Consider the following 11,339-nt stretch of genomic DNA (forward strand, 5'->3'; position numbering starts at 1 on the left):
TCTTCCGCTTATCCGGGTCGCAGGGGCAGCAGTTTAGGCAGAGATGCGCAGACTTCCCTCTCCCTAGACACTTCCTCCAGCTCTTCCGGGGGGACACCGAGGCGTTCCCAGGCCAGCCGGGAGACATAGTCCCTCCAGCGTGACTAGCACAGAAGTCCAATAACTGAACACCACTCGGGTTCAGATCAGGGGGGTCGTTCCTCCCAATCACGCCCCTCCAGGTGTCACTGTCGTTGCCCACGTGGGCGTTGAAGTCCCCCAGTACAATGATAGAGTCCCCAGTCGGAGCACTTTCCAGCACCCCTCCCAGAGACTCCAAGAAGGTCGGGTAATCAAGTTCAAGTTCATTTATTTATATAGCACATTTAAACAGCCGCTAGACAGACCAAAGTGCTTTACAGAACAAGCATATAAAAAATAAAAACAGCAAAACAACCCATAAACATATAGAGAACATCTAGACTAAGATTAACTTTAAAACAAAGACACAAATGTAAAATAGTAAAAACAGCCCAAGAAAAATCATCAATATGCTAAAGAGAACAGGTATGTTTTAACCAAAGACTTAAAAGTAGAGAGGTTGGAGCCATTCTGATCTCTAGAGGGAGGGTGTTATACAGATGAGGCCCTGCCACCGCAACAGCACGCTCCCCTCTACGCTTTAGTCTGACCCGAGGGACTACCAGCAGTGCCTGGTCGTGGGATCTGAGACTTCTGGACGGAATGTACGGATGAATAAGTTCAGAGAGATAAACCGGAGCTATGTTGTGTAAAGATTTGTAGACAAAGAGGAGGATTTTAAAATCTCTGCCGAACTGGTAGCCAGTGTAAAGATCTGAGGATAGGAGAGATATGATCATATTTGCGACAATTAAGGATAAGTCTGGCCGCAGCATTTTGGACTAACTGAAGACGGGAAATTTGAGAATCTGATATACCGCAATATAGTGAGTTGCAATAGTCCAACCGACATGTGATGAAAGCATGAACTGCCATTTCCAGAGTTATTGGAGTGAGAAAGCCTTTGATTTTAGATAGTAAACGAAGTTGGTAGAAACCGGAACTGATTACAGATGAGATGTGTTTATCAAACTTTAAGGACTGATCAACAAGAACACCTAAGTTCCGCACTCTGGTAGATTTAAAGGGAGATAGCCCACGGGAAGGCGGCCCCACATCGCTCCTTCGGGCTGAGCCCGGCCGGGCCCCATGGGGAAAGGCCCGGCCACCAGGCGCTCGCGTACGAGCCCCAACCCTGGGCCTGGCTCCAGGGTGGGGCCCTGGCTGCGCCATACCGGGCGACGTCACGGAACTCAAAATGTTTCAATTTGAAGAAATCACACAGCAAAATATATTCTGAACGAATTCAGCTGATCCATATCACATTGGTTTTGTTTTCCCAAAAGTTGAAGTAGTTGAATCTCTGTCCAGCACATACCCAGGATTGGTTATTGTTGTCATGGCCTCCAGGAGCTGGCGAGTTTGAATCTGTAAAAAAACACAGAAGATGTGGGATGAAGTTGAGGGAAAGAGCCTGTTCTGCCCCGCAAGCCATGTGCAGATCACCTTTGTATCCTTGTCATGGCCTGCAAATGCCTTCCAAAACATGTGTAAAATTAGTTCCCAGAGTCTTGTATTCACATTCTCTAGGCCTGCCATTTTCTACTTTCAACTGTGTTTATAGCTGGTGTATAACAACGTCATACACTAACCTCCTCCCTGCAGATAATTTCCTTCTCCTTCAGGTACCGTCTAAACTCCCACTGGTATGAGAATTCCTCCTTCAGACGATATATTATTATCATGATGACACCCAGTAAAACAGTTGCTCCCACTGTAATCTGAGCATATATAATCCACGGGTCTATCCCCCCTTTAAGGAATGAAAGGAAGAAACCGCAAGATGAGAGACAGAAAATACTTGATTCATTACCAAGAGGTGTTGCTTATACAGATTTCTTCAGAAAACAAACTGAAGTTCCCTATGGGAAAAATTAAGTTATTGTATTTTAGGTTTCCAGTTAAAACTTACTTGGATTATTTGTGTAGTAAACAACGATGTCGCCCGTACTTATGTTGACTACCACGTTAAAAAGAACTGTGCCGCCTTGACACAGGAGACTTTGTGTTCCATTGATGCGGATAGGCTTGGCACTTCCACAGGTGTGGTGACACATTTTTATGTCTGACTCATGTAACAGCATACAAGCTGCACAGCCCCTACAATTGGCACCGAGGAAAATGTTTCATTATGTCTGTTGGCCTCAGAAATAGATGTTCTGCCAGCAATGAATTCCCTACTTAATTATGAAGAGATCACTTAGGGAAAATGAATCTGCTAAGCAGAAACCTTGTGTCTAATTCACCTGTATGTGTGACATGGAGCCTGAGGCTGGTTGCAGTGCTTGCCAAAGAAACCGGGGTGACACTTGCACCTATTACATTCACACTGTCCGTGGTGACAGCAGACTCCGTCGTTGCTGGTCTGGCATTGGTCTGTGAGTGTAGAGCATTCGCACGCAGGCCCAGTGTAGTTATGGAAACACTCACAGGAGCCGCAGTCACACTTCCCATTGCCTGTAGGACAGACATACAGGCATTGATACACTCAATATGAATAAAAGCAAAACATGGAAAGTGTTGGTCCCATGTTTCACCATCAAATGTCCAAATACATTTTCCCATTGGAATATTTATCTCAAATGTCCATGAGCATTTCTCCTTGTGCCAAGATTACCCATCCACCGAACAGGCGTGGACCAAACAGAAGGGTTAAAATTATTAAGAGAACACTGCACCTTTATCTTTCCTTTCCAGAAAAGTTGAAAAGGAAGGTACAAAAGCGTTCAATTTGCTGTGGTATCCTAATTTTAACCCTTCTGTTAATCCTAAATAAACAGATGATGCAGAGAGATATCGAGACCTCAGCACCACATTTTCCGCAATACAGAACAATTAGCAACGTCTACTCCTTTAAACAGAAAATCCTTGAAGCCAGGCAGTGGACATAATAGCCAACAGAAGCCAACGGAACATTCTTAATAACACCATTCCAACCCTGACTCTGCCCATACCGCCACAGATAATATTGTTGTGCCGGTTGCAGCTCGTGTCGTCACACTGGCAGAACTGGCCCCTTCTTGAGCCCCAGCAGAGGCACTGGCCACACACGCAGCTCCCCCGTCCGCTGCACAGCTGCGCGGCCGAACCGCTCATCCGTGAGTCGATACACCGAGCCTCCTGGGCCAGACTGGTGTTCGTCTCCTGCTGGGTTTCACACTCGCAGCGCTGGCCCGTGTGTCCCGAATCACAGCTGTGAAACGCGACAAATTAATCAACAAGTCGCACTCTGAAAGCGCTTTTGGTTACACATACAAAGCAGAGTCAGCTCGGACAGGAAAATAATTTTTGTGTCAGCTGATGTCGCACCGTTTTCATTCATTGCTCTACCCTGACAAAGTGGTCAATATAAGTTGACCAACTCCAAACATTCATCCTCTGATGGCTGCTTGTGAACAAGGGTTGTCTACCGCTGCCCTTCTGTTGTATCAGGCATTTGCTGGCTATACACTTTCTCTTTTATGCTAGCCCACCACCTCCCAAACCCACCACCTCTGGCTCTGCCCTGTTCCTGTCAGGGGGTTCGGGAATACCTGCTGCCACTCGCAATGATTTCATGGGCTACCCTGACTGCAGAACCGGTGTATTGTAATAGTTGGTGTTTTCCATTCGTTCAGCTGTCACAAAGAGTTTTGGTGTAAGCCGGCGTAGACGGACACCAGGAGCGCCAGATTGGTTTCGACCAGGACGATTAAATGTCACTCTTCATTACCGTACAGCCTGACTCTGGGATACGTAAACGCGTCTATGAGTTGCCCACCTGCAGATTCCACATTGGAACGTTCCATTGCCGTGACACTGGGCAGACTGTTCTTCAGTGTCCTGACAGTCACAGTCACACAGCATCTCCACGGTAACCCTTAGCTCCTCACTGATGCCCTGAACTTTGATGGTGAAAGACTCGGTCCTGGTGAAACAGTTCGAGCTGTTCACAGTCACTGTGAAATTCACCTATACAGTACAGTAACAAATAGGGTCACAAAAGAGATTTCTTTATTTAGACATGTGTCAGTTTTAACACATAACGTAGTTTACCGAACAAAGGTCTAACCAAAACCTACTAACTGTTTTTGAACTATCGTATGGCTACAGAGCTAAAGGTTTTTGATATAGTGTATGGCTACAGAGCTAAAGGTTTTTGATCTAGCGTCTGACTACAGAGCTAAAGGTTTTTGATCTAGCGTCTGACTACAGAGCTAAAGGTTTTTGATCTAGCGTCTGACTACAGAGCTAAAGGTTTTTGATTTAGCGTATGACTACAGAGCTAAAGGTTTTTGATATAGCGTATGACTACAGAGCTAAATGTTTTTGATCTAGTGTATGACTACAGAGCTAAAGGTTTTTTGATCTAGCATATGACTACAGTGCTGACCCAGAGGTATGTCTCTGCTTTTCTGGGATTGGGTATTTACAGTGCCTTTTTGCATACGGTTCCCCAGGCATTACTGGAAGATTCTGCTGGTGCCACACTACTTAACCTGCCCGTTGCTTTACCTGTTGATTGATTCCGACTTGGTCACACTCTCCCCTGTCTTGCCCCGGAGCTGGCCTGTCTTGACCATCACCACAGTGGGAGGTATAAGAGACCTTCAGGCCCAGCGGAACCTCATGGTGCTCCAGACGGATGGAGGAGAACAAGTTCTGAGGAGGACATTACAACAAATTCTGAGCAGGACATCAGTGGAGGAACTTGTCTTGAACCTGACAAGTCCTTTAAAATGCCACGTGTGAGCTTGTGCAGTGGAGAATGGACGCACTTACGTTGTAGGCCTCAGAGATGAGGTGAACAATGTTGCTGGAGTCCTGCTCTAGCAGACCCACCACGGACAGGGGGAGCAGCTTGCTGAGTGCCTGGGATTTTGGGGTTCAGAGGAGGTTTATCAGGCTGATGATGTTTCTTGCATCGGCCAAGGGAGCTGACCGAGGTGTTCGTTTAGCGAAATCCTCACCTCGTAGTTTTCAGTGTGCTCATCTGTCACTGCAAAGATCACCTTGATGTCATTGGCTGAGAGGACTTCAGCTAAGTGTCCAACTGAGGGATAGTCCTAAAACACACCGTTACCAGAGTCACGTCACCCGCCGTTACCAGAGTCACGTCACCCGCCGTTACCAGAGTCACGTCACCCGCCGTTACCAGAGTCACGTCACCCGCCGTTACCAGAGTCACGTCACCCGCCGTTACCAGAGTCACGTCACCCGCCGTTACCAGAGTCACGTCACCCGCCGTTACCAGAGTCACGTCACCCGCCGTTACCAGAGTCACGTCACCCGCCGTTACCAGAGTCACGTCACCCGCCGTTACCAGAGTCACGTCACCCGCCGTTACCAGAGTCACGTCACACGCCGTTACCAGCATCTAACCAGAAGTGCAAATAGAGGGCAGAAAATGTATTTACAAGTATTAAGTATATGTATATTACCAGTGGAATGTGCAATGAAGGCAAAAGCAATACAAACGGCAATACTAAATGTGCAATTAAGGCAAACAGAGGAAGGCAGAACGTTTACAAGTATTACAAGTAGTGTATGTTACAAGTGGGATAACAGTTGTCGGGTACACATGGCCATTTCTAAATGGCATACAAGATGTGCAAACGAGGCCAATGAAGGAGTACTGTAGGGCCAAACTTCAATGGGTTATGGAACATAACATCGTTCCGTTTCAGACTGAACTGGGATGAAGGTTGGCTCGGCAACTAAGGAAGCAAATGCTATAGACCTCACTCACATACAGGATGTGCTCATCGTAGACACCCTCGCTATTAAGATGACATTGCCCATCGTTAGGTTGGAAGAGGCCGGCCAGCTTGCCATCGCCTGCCAGGTGAAAGACATCGTCTGAGGTGTAGACCAGGATGCGGTACGCATTACCCCAGCCAATCTCACTCTACAGACGTGTTGGATGGAAGGTTTTAAACAATATACCAGTGTTGCAGTTTCTTGAACCATTAGCTTAGATGTTACCAACTGATGACTTTAAGTCCAGTACAAACATGCATGAGAAAGGCCGTACGCTGTAGACATCAGAGTCGTAAATGAAAATCGCAAAAATAGCAAATTGAAAACATTGGAAGAATATCAAGATCCAATTTAGGCATAAAAGGACATTTCAAAAGGAACACAAGCCTTTTGTCGGTATTGTGGACGAGCTTCAACTGAGTTCCATTTAAACACCAAAAGACAGACACCAAGCAGCCACCTGTCCTCACCTGACAGACAGCAACCTGCATTATGGCATCCAAGCCTGACTCTGGGTTGTCTAGATTACTGGAGATGTACTGCCGGCTCACCTGAAGGTGTCATTTTGGAACAGGGAGTGAAGAAAAGGTGAATGACAAGGCAATACCACCTACAACCAATAAAGCGAAATATTCAAACTAAGCATGATGTTAATGGGTGATAAAATGATCTAATGTCGAGATGCTATACTGACCCTCAGCAAACATATAGTGAAGTGGTGTAGTGGTTAAAGACGCAACCTCTCATTTGGAAGACCTGTGTTTGAGTCTAGTGAGGGAACAATGTGCATTGCTTTTAATTGTGGGCCGGCTGAACTGGGCTTGCCTGGTTTCTTTTTTTGGTTTCACAGGGAGTTCTATAACTCATTAAGAAAGGCCCCTGACTCACACTCCTCTCAAACTCCTCCACGTCCTCTGTGAGCTTCAGGGTATGCCTGAAACTGAATGTGGGTTGGCACGGGTCCGTGTAGCTTGCTGGGCATGGGTTGGCCAGTTTAACAGGATTTATGTTGGCATACGGGCCCACCCTCTTATCCACGAAGGAGCCAAAGCCTGTGGGGAGAGAAATAATTGTGGGCTAGAGTTGTGGCCCTCAACCTGAACCTAACCTCGTCCCCATGCTCAACTGCTACCTACAGCTGATGGATGGGATTTGTGGGATTCCAGTGGGGTCAGCTGAGACAGCGTTCTCTTTTTCTCTGGTAACAGTAAGACCATATCAGTACATGTTCAGCTAACCTGTCATTTTAACCGGTATCTATTCATAGAGAACTACTATGAAATGTATCTCTGCCAGACATGTACTAACAGCATCTGCAAATTAGCTATTTTCTCTGTTCACATTTTTTTTTTTGTATCCCTGTACTGATTTCGATTTGTTTGAAGTGTTATCATCTGATATTACCCATCATCTATAACAATGCAGATGTACAACATTCAGAATGATTAGAAAACATGGAAACTGTCCAATAATCTTCAGCCTCTTTAGCCTCAGAAACCCAACCCTAGGCAAGCGAGCTGGAACATTGGAACACTGGCGCAAGGTAACCCTGATATCCAGTGGGACTCCAAACCTGACAGTGATATTAGGTTCTGGTAGAGGTCTGTCCATGTTCCTGGTTGCTGCTGACCCACAGCTGATGGCCTCAGTTGAGCTACGCACATAAACTACCACGGAGCGACGTTTTCCGACGACTCACGGTGGGACATGTGATGGCAATTTCTAAATTCCAAAGTTCTATGAAAATGGTAGGTAAGACAGGAGAAATCAATTGCGCAATAAACGGTTTTAATCTTGCTTGCAAGGAGAAAGTATACAGGTTACAAAGTAACGGTGGATAGTTTCTAAATAAAAACATCATTTCGACAGTATTTATTACATAGGAAGAAGGGGTGTGGTAAGATGCTGCCATCTGTTTCATGTCAATCAAACACCTTTCCCTTTGTTCTATCACAAACGTCAAATGCTATCTTCCCCCACCTTATCCTTCCTGCAATAATGTTTACCCAAAGGGGCCAACTGACCTTACTGCCCCCTTGCTGTATCTTCTCCTATCCTGTCCTAAAACCCATTGATCTGCATCTGGACAGACAATAGATGTCCCCTATGCAAATACCAGGTCCCACACATTCCTGTACCTATCTTAACAGTGGGACTCACTCCTTTATACAATCAGAATACATTGTATGAGAAATTTCCACAACAGACACCAAATGGTGGCCGGAGGAACTCACCGATCCTGACAGCACTGGTGATGTTCTTCATAGCAGTGACCACCTCCCGTCCCAGGTTCTTAAATTTGGCCAGGTCATCCTTCATGGAGAAGGACATGTCCATCAGATAGTACAGGTCGATAGGGAAGCCCAGAGCATGTTTAAACCGCACTTCGAATGACTGGGGAACGCCTGGGATAAAACCAAGTGGGTGACAACAACAGGAAGAGTGATCAGACTAATACATTCACTGGCCATTAAGCATCAAATGAAATGAATACTTACTATTTAAAGCATTTCGCCACGTCTGCAGACTATGTATTTTTTCTTAAGTTTAAAATCCTTGGTGTCAATGCCTTCTACTTCTCATCTGTCAAGCTGGACAGAGCATGAAAGCGTGAGTGCGTTGTGTGTGTATGTTCGTGTGTGTGGGTTTGTGTGTGGGTTTATGTATGTGTGTGTCTTTGTACTGTACTTGCACTGTTCAATGACAATAAAGTTTAATCAAATTCTAATCTTAAGCCTCACCAAGCCGGAGCTTCAGGTGGACTGTCTGTGGCAGCAGCTGGGATGTAGTCCCCTGGGACCCGCCCTCCCTGCTCCACACTGCAGGCTGGGGGTTCAGGAGCTCCCCGTCGGGGCAGTGTCTCCTCCGCAGAACGTCCTCCCCGTCACAGCGACGCTCATTTGGCTCCCAGGGCGCCAAGAAGCCCTGCAGATCAATAAGTACAATGTTGTTGCTCTCTGTATCAAACCAGCAAAACACAACGGCAGTTTAGCACGGGAGCCAATTATGTGCCGGAAAATATTTGACTGTGATCTAATATCCCTGGAATATCACACATTGACGTACCTGGATCACAGTACTTCCTAGTATGATAAGATTGTCACAGGCTTTAAGTACCTTCTGCTTACACCAAGCACAGCCAGGACTTCTCAGACAATGAGTGCAGGTGGACTTAGACTGGCACCTGCCATCCAGGCCTATAGGCACACACAAACACCGACACACAACAAGTGACACACAAATTTCAATATTAACATTCTGTAGCTCATAGTAGGACACACACTGTCCGTTCGGACCAGAGTGCTGTCCGTTTGGATCAGAGTGCTGTCCGTTTGGATCAGAGTGCTGTCCATTGGGACCAGAGTACTGTCCGTTTGGATCAGAGTACTGTCCGTTTGGACCAGAGTACTGTCCGTTGGGACCAGAGTACTGTCCGTTGGGACCAGAGTACTGTCCGTTTGGATCAGAGTACTGTTCTTTTGGATCAGAGTACTGTCCTTTTGGATCAGAGTACTGTCCTTTTGGATCAGAGTACTGTCCGTTCGGACCAGAGTACTGTCCGTTCGGACCAGAGTACTGTCCGTTCGGATCAGAGTACTGTCCGTTCGGACCAGAGTACTGTCCGTTCGGACCAGAGTACTGTCCGTTTGGATCAGAGTACTCCATCTGGTTTGAACACCCCTTTGTTGGAAAGTCAACCAGTCCATGTCTGAGACGTGAAACGTAATTGTGAATAACGTTTCTGGGGGTGGATATTCAAGTTTCACCGTTTGACTGGTCGCAAGTTGTTGAGGGGTGACGAAGTGCTTGTGTATCGGCCTCGAAACAATGCAGTCATCGAAGTAACCAGGTTGCTTCCCTGAAGGCTGACTGACTGCAATCCAACGTTATATGACACTGTATATTATGTACCAGCCCACATATCTTATTTGTACTGTTCTACTTGTATTGGCATGTTTATAATAGCAATAAGAGATCTCAGCAGTTTGTGGTATATGGTCAATAAACCACGGCCAAGGGCTGCGTTCAGACAGTGTCATGTTGTTGTCCAAGAACGCTCCTTAGCCGTGGTACATTGGCCATAAATTACTGCTCCCTTGGTCTTATTGCTTAAATAGATTGTTTTCAGTGTGTGGTGTACCCACACATACCTCCTCTCAGCGCTGTACACTGCAGAAGAAGAAGAATTATAGTCAGCCAGGTCTGTCGCATGGTCTTCCTGATCACACAGAGACAGAGAGAGGGAGAGAAAGAGAGAGAGGGAGGGAGGGAGATGGAGGGAGAGAGAGAGAGAGAGAGAGAGGGAGGGAGATGGGGAGAGAGAGAGAGAGAGAGAGAGAGAGAGAGAGAGGGAGGGAGGGAGATGGAGAGAGAGAGGGGGGGGGGGATGGAGAGAGAGAGAGAGAGAGGGAGGGAGATGGAGAGAGAGAGAGAGGGAGGGAGATGGGGAGAGAGAGAGAGAGGGAGGGAGATGGAGAGAGAGAGAGAGAGAGGGAGGGAGATGGAGAGAGGGAGGGAGGGAGGGAGATGGAGAGAGAGGGAAATACAGAGGAGAGAGAGTGCAGTGATAGAGAGATAGAGGAGAGTAGGTTTAAAGACTAGAGAGAGTAGAGAGAGTAATACAAGAGCAGAGGGAGTATAGGGACAGAGAAGGAGAGAGTGAGAAGGAGGGGTGAGATGCAGGAATGTTATTACACTGTTGTTATCATTGCTTCAGTTCCTCTTCACTGTGGGTGGGACACCATTTTGTTCCAGATGACTGGTCAACATTATTTAGGACTCCTTATTCAAACTTCATTTAAAAAAGAATTAGAAAATATTATTTTGCCCTATTCAACTATGAAACTACTATCAGGTATTTCACTTAGTCGTGAATGGTTTATATGAAACAATAACATTTCCCTTTATATTTCCTCTTAAGCTAAGAACGACTAATGTTTAACACACATTTTAAATTGTCTTACCCGCTAAGTTGTGAGCTGTCTGGAAACTGATCCATCATGTTTATGAGCATTTGTTTAGTTGTAAAGAGTTTAGTTTGTCTTGTTTTATCACTTCTATTTCTTGCTTTTTAACCGTACTGATCTTAACTTAAATCACATTGCAAACACACTGACCCTTTTAATCTCTGAACTGGAGGATCCCAGTATAAGAAATCCCAGTCAAACCCACAGGCTGAGAAATCAGTGAACTAATCAAAGCAACGTACCAATGTGACAGTAGTCAGTGACAAGCCGTCCTGAGGTTGTCTTGGTAGTGAGTCACACTTTGATACGTTTGGGTGAGAAGTAACTATAATTTACAATTTGGGTGTGCCTTTGTTGCGCCTCACTAGTTTCAGTTTCAACGGTTTTTTATCAAATGCACAGAATAACAGCGTCATCCTGGAGAATGAAATTCTTGTGACATAGCGCACAGAATTAAGAGAAATATATAAATTAAAATATAGCAAAAAATAAAGCAATAATATACATAACACT

At 45.8% G+C, this 11,339-nt stretch overlaps 1 protein-coding gene across 2 annotated transcripts; it reads right to left on the reverse strand.

Moving 5' to 3' along the window:
• Nucleotides 1-1,257: 1,257 nt before the first annotated feature.
• LOC105023843 (integrin beta-7) lies at nucleotides 1,258-11,107 on the reverse strand. Of its 2 annotated transcripts, none has more exons than XM_020052048.3 (17): nucleotides 10,824-11,107; nucleotides 10,011-10,078; nucleotides 8,977-9,056; nucleotides 8,601-8,784; nucleotides 8,094-8,264; nucleotides 6,748-6,911; nucleotides 6,330-6,410; nucleotides 5,849-6,007; nucleotides 5,070-5,165; nucleotides 4,882-4,971; nucleotides 4,615-4,761; nucleotides 3,881-4,071; nucleotides 3,075-3,313; nucleotides 2,367-2,577; nucleotides 2,033-2,220; nucleotides 1,713-1,873; nucleotides 1,258-1,488 (listed from the first exon to the last, which is right to left on the reverse strand). In XM_020052048.3, the coding sequence occupies exons 1-17, from the start codon at nucleotides 10,871-10,873 to the stop codon at nucleotides 1,381-1,383; spliced, it is 2,388 nt and encodes a 795-aa protein (XP_019907607.1). In that variant the 5' UTR covers nucleotides 10,874-11,107; the 3' UTR covers nucleotides 1,258-1,380. The 2 variants fall into 2 exon arrangements, with proteins under 2 accessions (XP_019907607.1, XP_010891643.1); XM_010893341.5 differs by having other exon boundaries at nucleotides 11,069-11,092.
• Between the last annotated feature and the right edge of the window lie 232 nt (nucleotides 11,108-11,339).

Source organism: Esox lucius, chromosome 12, assembly GCF_011004845.1.
Source record: "Esox lucius isolate fEsoLuc1 chromosome 12, fEsoLuc1.pri, whole genome shotgun sequence".
Taxonomy (NCBI): Eukaryota; Metazoa; Chordata; class Actinopteri; order Esociformes; family Esocidae; genus Esox; species Esox lucius.

Bases quoted from the DNA above. Each gene is read 5' to 3' on its own strand.
- LOC105023843 (XM_020052048.3), bottom strand. From the start codon at position 10,873: ATGCTCATAAACATGATGGATCAGTTTCCAGACAGCTCACAACTTAGC. The intron at 4,972-5,069 runs GTGAGGATTTCG...CCAAAATCCCAG, and splicing joins AGCACACTGAAAACTACGAG to GCACTCAGCAAGCTGCTCCC. The intron at 3,314-3,880 runs GTGGGCAACTCA...CGCGTTTCACAG, and splicing joins TTCCAATGTGGAATCTGCAG to CTGTGATTCGGGACACACGG.